Source organism: Phocoena phocoena, chromosome 11 (genome assembly GCF_963924675.1).
Source record: "Phocoena phocoena chromosome 11, mPhoPho1.1, whole genome shotgun sequence".
Classification (NCBI taxonomy): domain Eukaryota; kingdom Metazoa; phylum Chordata; class Mammalia; order Artiodactyla; family Phocoenidae; genus Phocoena; species Phocoena phocoena.
The window spans coordinates 99029178-99042239 of record NC_089229.1 but is presented as its reverse complement, the minus strand read 5'-3'; the positions used below and the strand labels follow the sequence as shown (position 1 = coordinate 99042239).

Below are 13062 nucleotides of genomic sequence, written 5' to 3'. Positions count from 1 at the left end.
AGCGTTCACCTCATGCCCTGGCTCCCACCCCCTCTCCTGACATGCCTGGGGGCCCAAAGACCTGACACCCTCCTGTTTAATTTCTTCTCCTGATGTGTGAAGAGTGGGGGCCCGGAGGCCTGACCACCCGGTGTACAGCCTTTCAGCCGGTTCCTTGTGTCATATCCTGTGCCTCCCTGGCCATCACTGTCCTGGCCCCTGTCGTCCCGAGTGGTGCTGACTTCTCACCCGTCACCCCTCTGAGGGCACTTTCAGGCTGTAACTCTTCTTATGTCCGTTTCCCCGCAGAAGCCATCCTAGCTTGGATCAGCTGTCAGTCCCCTGGAGTTTGTTGAATTCTCCTGTCCGTTTGGTCTTTCCTCCGTTTCTTCGTGTGTGTGTGGTACAACGCGTTAAAAAAGGTCTTTGCACTCATCCTGCTGGCTCTCTGGACGGGGAAATGTGAACTTGTACGGTCAGTCTCTCTTTTTTTTTTTTTTTTTTTTTTGCGGTACGCGGGCCTCTCACCGCTGTGGCCTCTCCCGTTGTGGAGCACAGGCTCCGGACGCGCAGGCTCAGCGGCCATGGCTCACGGGGCCCAGCCGCTCCGCGGCATGTGGGATCCTCCTGGACCGGGGCACGAACCCGTGTCCCCTGCATCGGCAGGCGGACTCTCAACCACTACGCCACCAGGGAAGCCCCAGTCTCCCATTTTAACCAGAGGTCCACGAGGGCCACCACTAATGGATCGGTAGCAGTTGTTTGGAGCGCTGGGTTGAGGAAGATCTGGAGGGAGCCCTTCCTGGATTGACTGGTAATGTCTGCCATGGGTGCAGCAGGGGAGGGTAGTGTGCATTTCCTACATGTTTACCATCCCGTTGTTTAGGTAACGAGGAGTCCTTGAAGGTTGTTGAATGGGGCATGGCCAGAGCTGTGCTTGGTTACGTGCATTAGCCATCCAGACTGACAGCTGCAATACAGGCCGAGAAAGAGACCTCAGCCTCCTTAGGGCCTCAGTGGAGAGGCTGGCTTTAGAGTCTGATGTACGAGGCAGGATGCCAGGCTCCCTTTTCTCAGGAAGGGCTTAAACCATCTCATTTCCCTTTTTCTTCTCCCTCTTCTCCCTTCCAGCCCTGAGCATGGGAGTTGGAACCAAGTGGCTTGGTTGTCAGCAGACAACTAACACGGGCACCATCCGGCCAGCGGTGGCGACTCCCACCTCCTGCGTGTGTCCAGGGAGGTTCCTGGCCTTTCCTTAGGAGAGCCTACGCCCTCTGTCGCCCACTCCTTCCCCCACCCCCCAAGCCTGTCCAGGCTCAGTCTTGACTCGGAAGTATGCCCTTGGCTCAGCTACCCCGAGGGTTCAATTTAAGGTGACCCCTGACCAGGGAGGCCTGGCTGGCAGGAGGCGTATGGGAACACCACCCTGGTCGTGGCAGATAGCATACTGGGGTGACAGTATTCTGTATTCTTCTAGCCACCATCCAAGTGAGAGCCATCCTAGGCCCCCATTTCACAGATGGGGAGACTGAGGCATGGAGTAAGCAAGGGTCTGGCTCTGAGACCCCCAGCCTGGGCAAGCCTTGCTCCTGTAGTCCTTCTTGTGATGCACACGCCGAGGTAGATCAAGGCAGGCGGCGGCAGGTCACCCCAGGCACTGTTCATAGCCTGACTTGTACTAGCACGTTTCATCCTTGCCACACCTCTGAAGGGAGGTACAGCTGACAGCCTCGTTCCGTACAGGGGAAGGTGAGGCACAGAGAGGTGAAAGAATGTGCCGGGCAGCCCAGTTCGCAGTGACAGAAGCAGGATCAGTGCCAGCCAGCCCCGCTCTGGGAGTGTGCTCGGAACCGTCACCCCACACCATCCTGCCTTGCCGGGTGGCTGGGGTCCCCCGTGCGGCCCCGTGCTCCCCCTGCTTCTGGTGGAGAAGGCTCTGGGTAGCCTAAAAAAGGGCCCTGCGCCCCTGAGGAAGGGCAGCTAGTGGGGGCAGGGAGAGAGCAGTCTCAGCTGTGCATTCAGTGTCGAGCCGGGCACTGGGGCTTCTTGGGGCTTCTAGAGCCCAGGCTTCCCTTCCAGGAGATGGGCAGGGGTGTCCTGCCTAGAGATCAGAGCTGGCAGGTGGAAAGGAGGACCGGAGGATCCTTCTCCTACCTGGCTCGCGGCCCTCGTCCTCTCCTTCCTCCTGAGTCTGGGGAGGCTGGAGGTGGGGGTGAGGGGAGGAGAGAAGGTGGAGACGGTGGTGCTGGGCAGCGTGATTGGGCAGGTTCCACGCCAGGCCGCTGTGCTCCGTCCACAGGCTGCGCACACAGCCCGTGCCGTGCGGACCCGATAGGAGCTTGCGTTCCGAGTGGGAGAATCAGAGCAGGTCTCGCCTGCTCTGTGTGGGAGGGGGTGGGCTGCCAGTGAGCCCTCCCAGCGTGTCAGGAGAGCGAGGCAGGCAGCAGAGGGCCCAGCTGGAGAGCTGTGTCCCGAGGGAGTCTCGGCTCCTGTGGGCCCTGTTTCTCCACCTGAAAAGTCAGTACTTTGTTCCGGAGGGCCTGCGAGGGGCTTGTGTCCTAGGACCCTGATGAGTGGGGTCGGCTGGGGGTGGGAGGGTGGGCACGTGGGCGGCCAGGGCACCTTGGCTGTCATCCGGTCCCTCTCCTCCTGCGTGGGGAAGGTAGAGGCACCAGGGAAGGACAGACCTGGGATGTGGGAGAGGAAGGTCTCCTGAGTGCTAACCACGGGACTTGGGGTCCTCCGAGGCAGCCTCGGCGCCCTAGCCGTCTGGAACCCTCTTCTCCTGTGCCCTGGCCTGTAGCTGGTGTGAGACTGACCACACAATTAGGAAGGGATGCTGCCAGGAGAGGACAGTGTCGCCACACACCCCCCTCGCTCCACCCCAAAGCCTGGCGGTTTTCTCGTCCGGCCCCGGGCCCCGGGCACGCAGGCTGCGGAGTGGGTCAGAGCCCGCTTGGAGTGGGAGGAGGACTTTGATGTCCCAGCTCGGCCTCCTGTCCCCCTCCTGCCGATGGTACTGTTCTCTTTGGTGGGGATGGGTAGTAAGTGGCCGGCTCGTGGGCCGCCGGGACTCATCGGTTCCAGCTGGCGGTGGCATTGGGGGCAGGAGGGGTTGGGTGTCAGGCTGTGCTCCGTGGATGTGAGATGCAGGGGCTGAGAAGCTCCCAACTCCCCCAGGACATGTGAGACCAGCAGAGGCCACCTCTGTCCTTAGGCGGTGGGAGAGGGGACTCTTACACACTGATGGCCGTGAACTCCAGTCTGCAGATTGAAAATGCCGGGCAGAGCTGGGCCGAGGCCGGACAGGGAGGACAGTACCCCAGACCTTCCTCCGTCGAAGGGCCCTGACATTTCTCCCAGGCACATACCAGCCCATAACAATGAATCTGAGCCCCCTGGCCCCCAGGCCCGGCTGTCCCGGCTCATCTGTCAGCCACCCGATCCGCTGCACCTGTTCCAGGCCCAGCCTGTGAGCTTCCACTGCACTGTAGCTATGAATAGGGTGGAGGGCAGGGGGCCGCGGGGGCGCTCTCAGGGTAACGTGGGGGGCAGCTTTGCTCTCAGGCTGAGAAGGCAGAGACGCTGAGCGTGTGCGGGGAGGTTCTCAGATTGGGGGGTACGCGGTGGGGCTGCAGGAGGTGGTGGGTTGTAATTAGGATGGCACCGAGGATGGTGAGGTGCTGTGGGGTGTGCGCTTTTCGCTGGCCGGGGTCCCCCGGGACCAAGCAGTGGGACCATAGGGTAGGTTCTGGGGCAGACATTGGACCGCCAACGTCTGAGCCAGATGAGGTGTCTGAGACTTTCATCTCTGCCCCATCTCCTTCTCTCTCTCTCTCTCTCTCTCTCTCAAGCACCAGCTCACCCATTCTACCTGCTCCCCCAAAAGTCACACACTCCATGAGAGCAGAGACAGCCCTGCAGCCTCTTTGGGCGCCCCCTGTCCTGGCCATGCTGGGCCAGGCAGGATAAACAGGCAATGGAGCGACTGGAAGGACCAGGCGAGTGGGAGGCGATGCCAGAAGCCCCTGGAGTGTCTTTGAGCCGGGGCGGGGCTCCGAGGACTGGCCAGGGTGCAGGGGGTGGAGGTCCCCCTTGTGAGCACAGGACCGCTTCACACCCAGAGCAGCCGAGAGGGGAGTTTCAACAGCTCCGTGCCACTCTGTGGAAGGCACGCCGCGTGCCGGGCCTGAGCCCTGGGAGAGCTTGGTTCCCGCCTCGAGTGTGCTTACCATCTGGAAGGGGCAAGGCCAGGCCCTGCCAGCACAGGGTGGTGACGGCACGTCCCATCCCCGCGGGGTGCTGGGCAGCTGCTACCTTGTGCGCTGGGGAGAGCCTGGAGGGGCCATGCCAGCCCTGCCCGAGCCCGGTGCACAGTGCACGGATTCACATTTCTTCATTAACAGTTAGGTGGTTGTTTTCATATCTATTAGGAGAAACAGAATCCCTGATGTCACGGATATGACTGCTTAGAATAAGAATGAGTTGATTTGAAAGAAACCGTTAGGGGTGGAGTGGGGCGTGTGGTGAGTGCTACGTGAATAGCATCAATCAGGAGGAGGACGGCGGTGGCTGCATCCGGCAGACATCAGTTCACGTCCTGGCCTCGCCCCCTCGTCCGGGCGCCTGCCCTCCCCAGGAGCCGGGCTCCCTGCCAGCTCTTTTCCAGGCACGGTCCACGTTCCTGCCCTGCGCTCATGTATCTCAAGCACACACGAACTGTCCCCCAGGCCTTTTTGAGGACGTCCGACGAACTGGGTCTCCGAGGAGAAGCGTATGACTCAGTAGAGAGAACAGGAGACAGAGAGCTGGTGCTGTCCCCGGGGCAGCAACTAATTCCCAGCCCACCGCAGGCCCCTGGGCGCCCCCTGCCCTGCCCCACGCCCACCACAGATGCGGGAGACTGCTGCTCGTTTTGGAGTTTAGTTTTCTCCTTTTCTTTTTTTTGGCCATGCCGTGCAGCTTGCGGGATCTTTGTTCCCCAACCAGGGATTGAACCCAGGCCCCCAGCAGTGCAAGTGCAAAGTCCTAACCCCTGGGCGGCCAGGGAAGTCCCTGTAATTCATTTTCTTCTTTCTTCCTAACGGCCCCGTGAAAGCCCTTGCTGGGCACACTGAAATGTATGCCATCTAGGTCAACATGGAAACAGCCTTTATTTTCATCATAAAGGTAACACATCCTCGGGGCTTCCCTGGTGGCGCAGTGGTTGAGAGTCCGCCTGCCGATGCAGGGGACGCGGGTTCGTGCCCCGGTCCGGGAAGATCCCACATGCTGTGGAGCGGCTGGGCCCGTGAGCCATGGCCGCTGAGCCTGCGCGTCCGGAGCCTGTGCTCCGCAACGGGAGAGGCCACAGCAGTGAGAGGCCCGCGTACCGCAAAAAAAAAAAAAAGTAACACATCCTCGTTCTGCTTTATGACCGCTTCTTTTTCTTTCTTTCTGTTCAACATTATGTTGTAGTCAGTTCACAATAGTAAATACAGGTCCCTGTCGACACGGTGTGTGGCTCTGTAATTTCTGCTGTGCCCAAGACAGTTGCCCCCCTGCCAGTCTAGAGGGTCTTCTTGCTCTTGGAAAACTTCTTTCCCCAAAGGAGAGAAAAGTAATGACTTTGATGGCCAGGGGCAGAACAGCCCGGGGCCCGGCTCTGAATCCTGCTGGAAACTTCCCAGGGTTCTGGGGCTCCCTGTAACTTTGTGCAGAAAGGTCCTTGGGGTCAGAATCCTTATCGCGGTCAGGAGCTCCCCTGCGTTTGTGGGTCTGCACTCTGGGTCCTGCTGGGCAGTGATCTGGGACAAGTTGTGTGGATGGGAGGAGAGGCTTCCCCCTAAGAATAAGCCTTTTGTGATGTTTGCACACTGCTTCTGAGTCTGAAGCCGCTCTGTTAGCACCTCAAATGGGGTGATTTGCTGTGGAGCCCAGGTTCCGGGATGGGGACCCCTCAGTGGTTGGGGGCTTCGCCGAGGCACCGAACAGCCTCACCCAGCGTCTCTCGGCTGGGTGGGAGAAGCAGCAAAGTTGGAGCCTGAGGACCCAGGGCCCGTGACTCATCCACTCTGTGGCCTTGGGCAAGGCCCGCAGTCGGGGAGCCTGAGATCAAACTGAGGCCCCCGTCCTGCCTTGTCCCCCTCGCAGGGAGTGGGTGTGAAGTCATGAGTCTTATTACCCACCTTTTCTTGGGGGGGCAACTTCGAATCGCCCCAACACGCAGCAGGAGGCGTCCTGGACCCTGCCATCAGGCACGAAGCTGATCAGAGGCCCGGGGGCTCCCACGCCAGGCTGGGGAGGGGTTCCCTTTGGCAAACGGGCTCGATGAGAGGGTGCTAGCCAGACTTCTGTCGGGCACAGAGCTCTCAGAACAATTGCAGAGGAGCCCAGCGGAAGGAGGCCGGTGTTGGGGAGATTGGTCCGGAGGCAGAACAGAGATGCAGAAGGTCAAGGGTGGCCGGGCTCGCGGTGCCCCAGAGATGGCGGGAGGCCAGGCCCCCAGAGCCACTGCTGAAGGGACACTGGCAGGGCCCTAATGTTCTAAAGACCGATTGGGGGCCCCGTCTGCTGGGCTGTTGGCACCCGGTGGGCAGCAGGGCTGGGAGCTGATGCAGGCCCAGGTTCTTGCCATTGTTTGGGGCACACGGCCTGACTTTACACCAGGCCTGCGTGTGGATGGATGAGGGAGCTTTCCGAGGTCCTGCGTCCACGTTTTTTCTGAGCCCCCCGATGGCGTCCTGGCCCTGGGGCCTGGGCTGTGGCCCCAGAGGCCTCCTCAGTGCCGCCCCCAACAGGGCACCTCTGAGTTACCGCCCCTCCTTGGTCTCCCCTTGTCTCCCTCCAGGCAGACCTCAACACCAACATCGAGGATGAGGGCAGCTCCTTCTATGGGGTGTCCAGCCAGTACGAGAGTCCTGAGAACATGACCATCACCTGCTCCACCAAGGTCTGCTCCTTCGGCAAGCAGGTGGTGGAGAAACTGGAGGTGAGCACACGCCGCTGCTCGCCCACCCGGGCGCCAGACTGTCGCGCCCCTGCGGCCCGGGCGCCAGACCGTCGCGCCCCTGCGGCCCGGGCTTCTCGCCTCTGCGCCCAGATATGTCTGAATGAATGCGGTCTGACCCTCGCCGTGCCTCTTCATTGACAGCCCACCTCCCGTCCAACACAAGCAGAGCACCTCCCCATCCTGGTGGGCCTCACCTCTTGCCCGTCAGGTCACGGGGAGCCATTCCAGCACCCCAGAGCTGAGCTCCCCACGACCCCTCGGGTGGTTCCGGGCAGCAGCGGTCTCTGAGAAGCTCTTCGAGTTAGTTATTTCCAGTGAAATGTTAATTTTGAGATCGTTGTGGATCCACGTGCAATGGTAATCCCTTCCCTAGTTGCCCCGATGGCAGCATCTTACATACCTAGAGTGGACCATTAGTAACCTGGCTGTTGACACCGACGTAGCCCACCAACCCGAGTCAGATGCCGTCCGTTTACACGCACTCACTTGTGTGCATGCCTGTGTGTATGTGCCCAGATGTGTAGCTACACATACGTGACGGTTCCGTGGCCACAAGGTCCCTGTGGCCCGTCCCCCATGTGCGGCCGGGATTGAGCTGTCATTCCGTCTTCGTCTCCACGTCTTGAAGCTCCTTCCTCCGATACCCGGCGTCTGGGTCATGGGGGGCGGGGGGTGCTCTGTCTCGAGGACTCCCTGGGCTCTGCCCGTCCTTCCCACTTAAGGCCGGTTGGGTTGTGGAGCTTCCTTCCCGGGGCCTGCGGGCGGCGGCCTCCTAAGCTCCGCTGTCCCCGGGCCCCACAGACTGAGTACGCGCGCTACGAGAATGGCCACTACTCCTACCGCATCCACCGCTCGCCGCTCTGCGAGTACATGATCAACTTCATCCACAAGCTGAAGCACCTGCCCGAGAAGTACATGATGAACAGCGTGCTAGAGAACTTCACCATCCTGCAGGTGTGTGTGCGCAGGGGTGGGGGTGAGAGTGGGCGGTGGGCAGGAAAGGTGGCATGCTGTCTCCCTCCTCCCCTCACCCCTGCAGGTGGTCACCAACAGAGACACGCAGGAGACGCTGCTGTGCGTCGCGTACGTCTTCGAGGTGTCGGCCAGCGAGCACGGGACTCAGCACCACATCTACCGGCTGGTGAAGGAATAAGAGACCGGGGAGCAGGGAGGGGGGCAAGACATCGTGTGCGCAGGGACGTGGGGTGGGGACCCGCGGGGGCAGCCCCCACAAAGCGCCAGGAGAGTCGAGGTCATGACTCTTCTACCCAGGAACATGAACCCACAGTACCTAAGCCCAATAAACGCGAGATCTGGGCACCTTCAGGGGCCCCGTCTGGCTGTGGGAGCCTCGGGAGGGGCTGAGGGAGCGGGCGCTGGCTGGGAAGCGGGCCGGAAGCAGCCCCGGGGTGCGGTCCTGAAGCCAAGGCCCCCGTGGACTCAGCCAGGAACGTCCAGACGCTGAAGCTCAAGACGGGTCAGCCGCTGCCGGCCACGCTGGGAGGCCTGAGGGGGGCGTGGGTCCTTGGCCAGCTGGGAGAGACGGATGCATCCGCCCTGGCCACCTCTGCTGCTGCTGCCCCAGGACAGCCGACGGGGAGGCGCAGACCAGTCCCGGGGTGGGGTGGGTTTCAGGTGTGGAGGTGACTGAACTCTCGGGAGGTTGGAAGTGGACGCGGTCAGCGCTCTTTAGGTAGTTTTCATCAGGCCACGCTGGCTGCCTGGGCCGGGGGGGGTGGGGGGCGGTCAGGGGATCCCGAGACAGCGAGGGTGGGAGTACAGTGGTGCAGCCAGCTTTTGAGTGTGGCCGGTGAGGCCGGAGTCACGCGGCCTCCTCTGTGGTGGTGAAGGCCAAGACAGTTGGTCAGAGGTCTGCGGTGGACCAGTGGTTTCTGAGACCACGCAGTCTGCATGGTCTGTGGGTCTCACCGCAAACCCCTCCCAGCCAAGAAGCCTGCCGGGTGCCGCCTTGGAGCAGCCCAGGCCGTCCACGCCCTCCCTAAGTCCACTCCCTACCTAAAGGTCAGGTTCTGTGCCCCCCTCCCCACTGCGCCTGGAGGGGACCCGCCGAGGGATTTCCCTGGTCTGTTTCTCCTGGGAACTGGCCTCAGTCCTCGTGTTCCCTGCTGCCCGAGCTGTCCCAGCGTGAGTGTCCTTCCTCGCTGTAAAGGGGGATGGGCGCAGTGAGGAGGAAAGATCCCGTCGGTAAAGGGCCTGGTGCAGTAGACATTCTTACCACCGCCTTATCCCTGCCCTCGGGGCTCTCGGGGCCCGGCTCTTTGCTGCCATCTAGCGGCCATTTGGTATCACCTTCTCTAGCGGGGAACCACAATTCCGGGAGCCTGGGGCCGAAGGGGAGCAAGATTCAACCTGCAGGTGGTGTGTGTGCCCAGCACTCAGGGAGATGTATGGGGATAAGAAGCGAGGAAGACGACGTTGAGGAGCTGTTAGGGAGCAGTTAGGAGCGAGGGCTCTGGAGTCAGGCTGCTAGGATTGGAATCTGGTGCTCAGCTACAGGCTAGCTGTGTGGCCTTGGGCCAAGCTACCTAATTTCACTGTGCCTCAGTTTCCCCGTCTGTAAAATGGGTATAACAACAGTACCTACCTCGTGTATGCAGAGTGCCTAGCACGGTGCCGAGCACACAAGCGTGTTCGATACATATGCGTTATTATTCATAGCATCTGACTCCTTGCAATCTGAGAAGTCAACCTGGAAAACTCTTAAGTGGGGCGAGCGGTCCTCAGAGCAGCTGGAGTTCAGAGGTGGGAGGGGGCAGGGCGTGGAAGGTTCGGGGATGAGGGGGAAATTGAGAGGGGCTGCCCCGTGAAAGAGGGGCAACGTCTAGGTAAGCAGCCTGTGGACGGCTGCTAGGCTCCATGCCAAGTTGCGTGACCCTCGTGCGTGCGGGGACCCAGCTCTCCCTTGTGGATGATGTGATGTGGAGGGGGCCTTGGGGTCCCTGAGAAGCACTCACACGTCCTCCTCTGGTTAGTGTCTGCTAAGGCTCTCCCGCCCTCCCCCCTCCCAGCCCCTGTTTCCAGCGCTGTCAGAATCAGGGGAGCTCGTGACGCCTGCCCTCCCAGCACGACTGAACCTTCCAGCAAGGGCTTGAGAAGCGTGTGTGAGCAGCCTCTGGGCCCCGGGACGGATGCACAGACTAGGTCCCTCGTTTTGTATTGTGGGTGAGGGCTGCCAGTGCAGCTGTCGGGTCCACGCGTTGGCTGTGAGTCTTCCCTTCTCTTTAGGAACTGACCTCAGTAGCCTAAGGGACAGTAACCTACTTAGAGCTGGAAAATCCAAGCCGGTCAGCCACGGAGAACACAGATGCAGGCGCCTCTCCCCGCGGTGTCGTGCAGACCATGACCCTCGGGGCCCGCAAATGGGAGACCCGACCCGGCCCCGCCTCTCCTGCAGCCTCATCTGACACCCCCCTGCGCCCCTCCCCGCCTTTTGGCTCTGGCACCGCATGTCCCCTGGCTAGCAGGCCCTGGAGAACTGTCACTCATTCTTCAAGAGCCAGCGTGGAGCCACGTCTTCTCCCGCAGAAGGGCCGGTTGCTCCTGTCCTGGCGTGGAGAAAGCGTTCCATTCACAACCCGTCAGGGCACCTGCCACGCGTCCCTGGACAGAGGGCCTGTGTCACCTCTTCCATCCTCACCCGGGGGTGCTGTGCTCTCCCCATTTTAAAGATGAGGAAAGTGGGGTCTGGAGAGGCCGGCTAACTTGCTTGAGGCTGAATGCATTTATTCACTCGCTTAACACACGTTTATTTAACTTCTGCTTCGTACCAGGCGCGGGACGTACTGATGGCCGAGACAGACGGGGGCCCTGGGAGCTTGCGTTTTACTGAGGAGGGAAGACAAAGTGAGCGGGTGAAGGACGTGCAGACTGACGGGTGCTGACAGGAGGAGAGGGCGCTGAGGCCGCGGCCTGGGGGGCAGGCGTGACGCGTGTCCTGGGGACAGCGAGGGAAGCCACATCAGGAACCCAGAGATGCAGGCCCAGATCCGGCCCAGGCCCTGCCCCCACGCTCGGGAAGGGCTTCGGCTTTTTCTGCGTGTGATGGGAGGTCCTGGAAGTGTTTTAAGCAAGGGAGTAAGACTGTCAGGTCTGATTTTTGGGAAACAACACTGGGTGGCCGTGGACCACAGAGCAGTGCGCGTCCTTGTTTCTGAGTCAGCCTCGCCCCCTGGACTCAGCATCTGGCTGGGGAGACTGTAGCTGCCCTGCTCTGTCACTTTCTGTAACCTGAACCCACGTCTGGAACACAGCAGGTGCCTGATGAACGTCTGAAGGGTGCCCGTGTGCAAGGTGTGTGACCCGTGCCTTTTGGGCCCGGGAGGGGTGATGGGTGGGTGTCCCCGAGCCTGCGGGATAGGACACTGCTGACATCATCAGCAGTCAGCAGGCGGGGACGTGGAAGCAGGATGGGTGCCTGACCTGTGGGGTCCGATGGCCCAGCAGACAGTGCCCCAGTGACCACCAATGACCTTCTGCGTGTGGCAGGAGTTTGGGAGGCGCGTGTGACGCGGCCCTGCCCTTCTGGGACCGGAGCCGGGCTGAGGAGCGCGGGGCTGTGTGTGCCAGCTTGGGGCCCCTGCTCCCTGGCCCGCCCACGGGGCTCGGAGGGCAGTGGGGTGGAGCAGGGCCCAGGTGTCCCTTGTTAGCAGGGGTGGCGACAGCAGGGAGCCCCACAGGGACCGGGCCACCCGTGCACACCTGGGCTGCAACCTGCCTGGAGGAGGGACTCGAGCTGGAGCGGGGGCGGGCTTGATTTCCCCCTCATCCCAGAGGCCACCGCGCTTGACCCCTTCTGACATTACTGCCCAAGCCGGAAACGAGAAGGTAACTCCGGAGAAGTTGTCCTTGAGAACGGAAGCCCCGGAGCCAGGCTGCTCCAGGACTGAGCTGGCTTCTTACAAGTCGTGTGACCTTGGGCGAGTGACTTACCCTCCGGGAACCTTTGTAACCTCGTGTGTGAAATGGGAATAAAGTGGGCTGACTGTGGGGAGGAGGAAGGTGACTGCACCTGTGAGGGGGCAGGTCCACACCTGTGAGGGGCGGGCCCACACCTGTGAGGGGAGGGGTCCACACCTGTGAGGGGAGGGGTCCACACCTGTGAGGGGCGGGCCCACACCTGTGAGGGGGCAGGTCCACACCTGTGAGGGGAGGGGTCCACACCTGTGAGGGGAGGGGTCCACACCTGTGAGGGGCGGGCCCACACCTGTGAGGGGGCAGGTCCACACCTGTGAGGGGCGGGCCCACACCTGTGAGGGGAGGGGTCCACACCTGTGAGGGGCGGGCCCACACCTGTGAGGGGCAGGCCCACACCTGTGAGGGGAGGGGTCCACACCTGTGAGGGGGTGGGCCCACACCTGGCCCGCGGGGCGCAGCGGGGCAGCGAGTCGGGCGAAGAGGACCGTCCCACCCCAGCCACAGACGCTCACGTGTTCACACAGCACTCACACGCTGAATACACACACACACACATACACCCCTACGCACTATATACACCTACACACACGCATACGCTCACCACATACCTACTCACTGTATACACACACACACACCTGCACACACAGTGTATACACATACATGCTTACACACACACTCATCACGTACACACATGCGTGTACCACACACCACATAGACACAGACGTATACACACACACACACACACACACGCTCATCGTTAGAGAGGCAAAAGCTCTGCTTCGATGCCCCTTGAAAGGCAGAGAGGAGGCCTCGGGGCTCCGGGCCGGGCAGACTTTCCTCCTCACGTTGGGGTCAGAAACAGGGGAGCAGGTGTTCTTCATTGAGAAAATAAAGGGAGGGCCAAGCCACTCTGAATAAGAAACTGTCCAGAATTTGGTTTTTGTGTTACTTCATGAGACAGGACGGGTGTGGTGGGCACGCACCTTCACGGAAGGCTGGAGCCCAGCGGGAGAAGACCGTGTCTCTGAGCTCATGGATGTCTGATTCAACTTTAAGTTTTTTGTATTCTGCTCTGTAAACCCCCTTTGTCTCCACACCTTCAGTAAAGTCTGCTCCACACACAAAGGCCTTTGTGCGAGTGATTTCTTTGTATGGAA

At 61.1% G+C, this 13062-nt stretch overlaps 1 protein-coding gene across 1 annotated transcript in view; it reads left to right on the top strand.

Moving 5' to 3' along the window:
* TEAD4 (TEA domain transcription factor 4) overlaps positions 1-8297 on the top strand; it is a 62027-nt gene extending 53730 nt beyond the window's left edge. Inside the window, exons 11-13 of the mRNA XM_065888427.1 lie at positions 6809-6949; positions 7772-7924; positions 8010-8297. Of these exons, the coding sequence (XP_065744499.1) occupies positions 6809-6949; positions 7772-7924; positions 8010-8123 (408 nt within the window). The 3' untranslated portion in view covers positions 8124-8297. The remainder of the gene's footprint in view (positions 1-6808; positions 6950-7771; positions 7925-8009) is intronic.
* The last annotated feature ends 4765 nt before the right edge of the window (positions 8298-13062 follow it).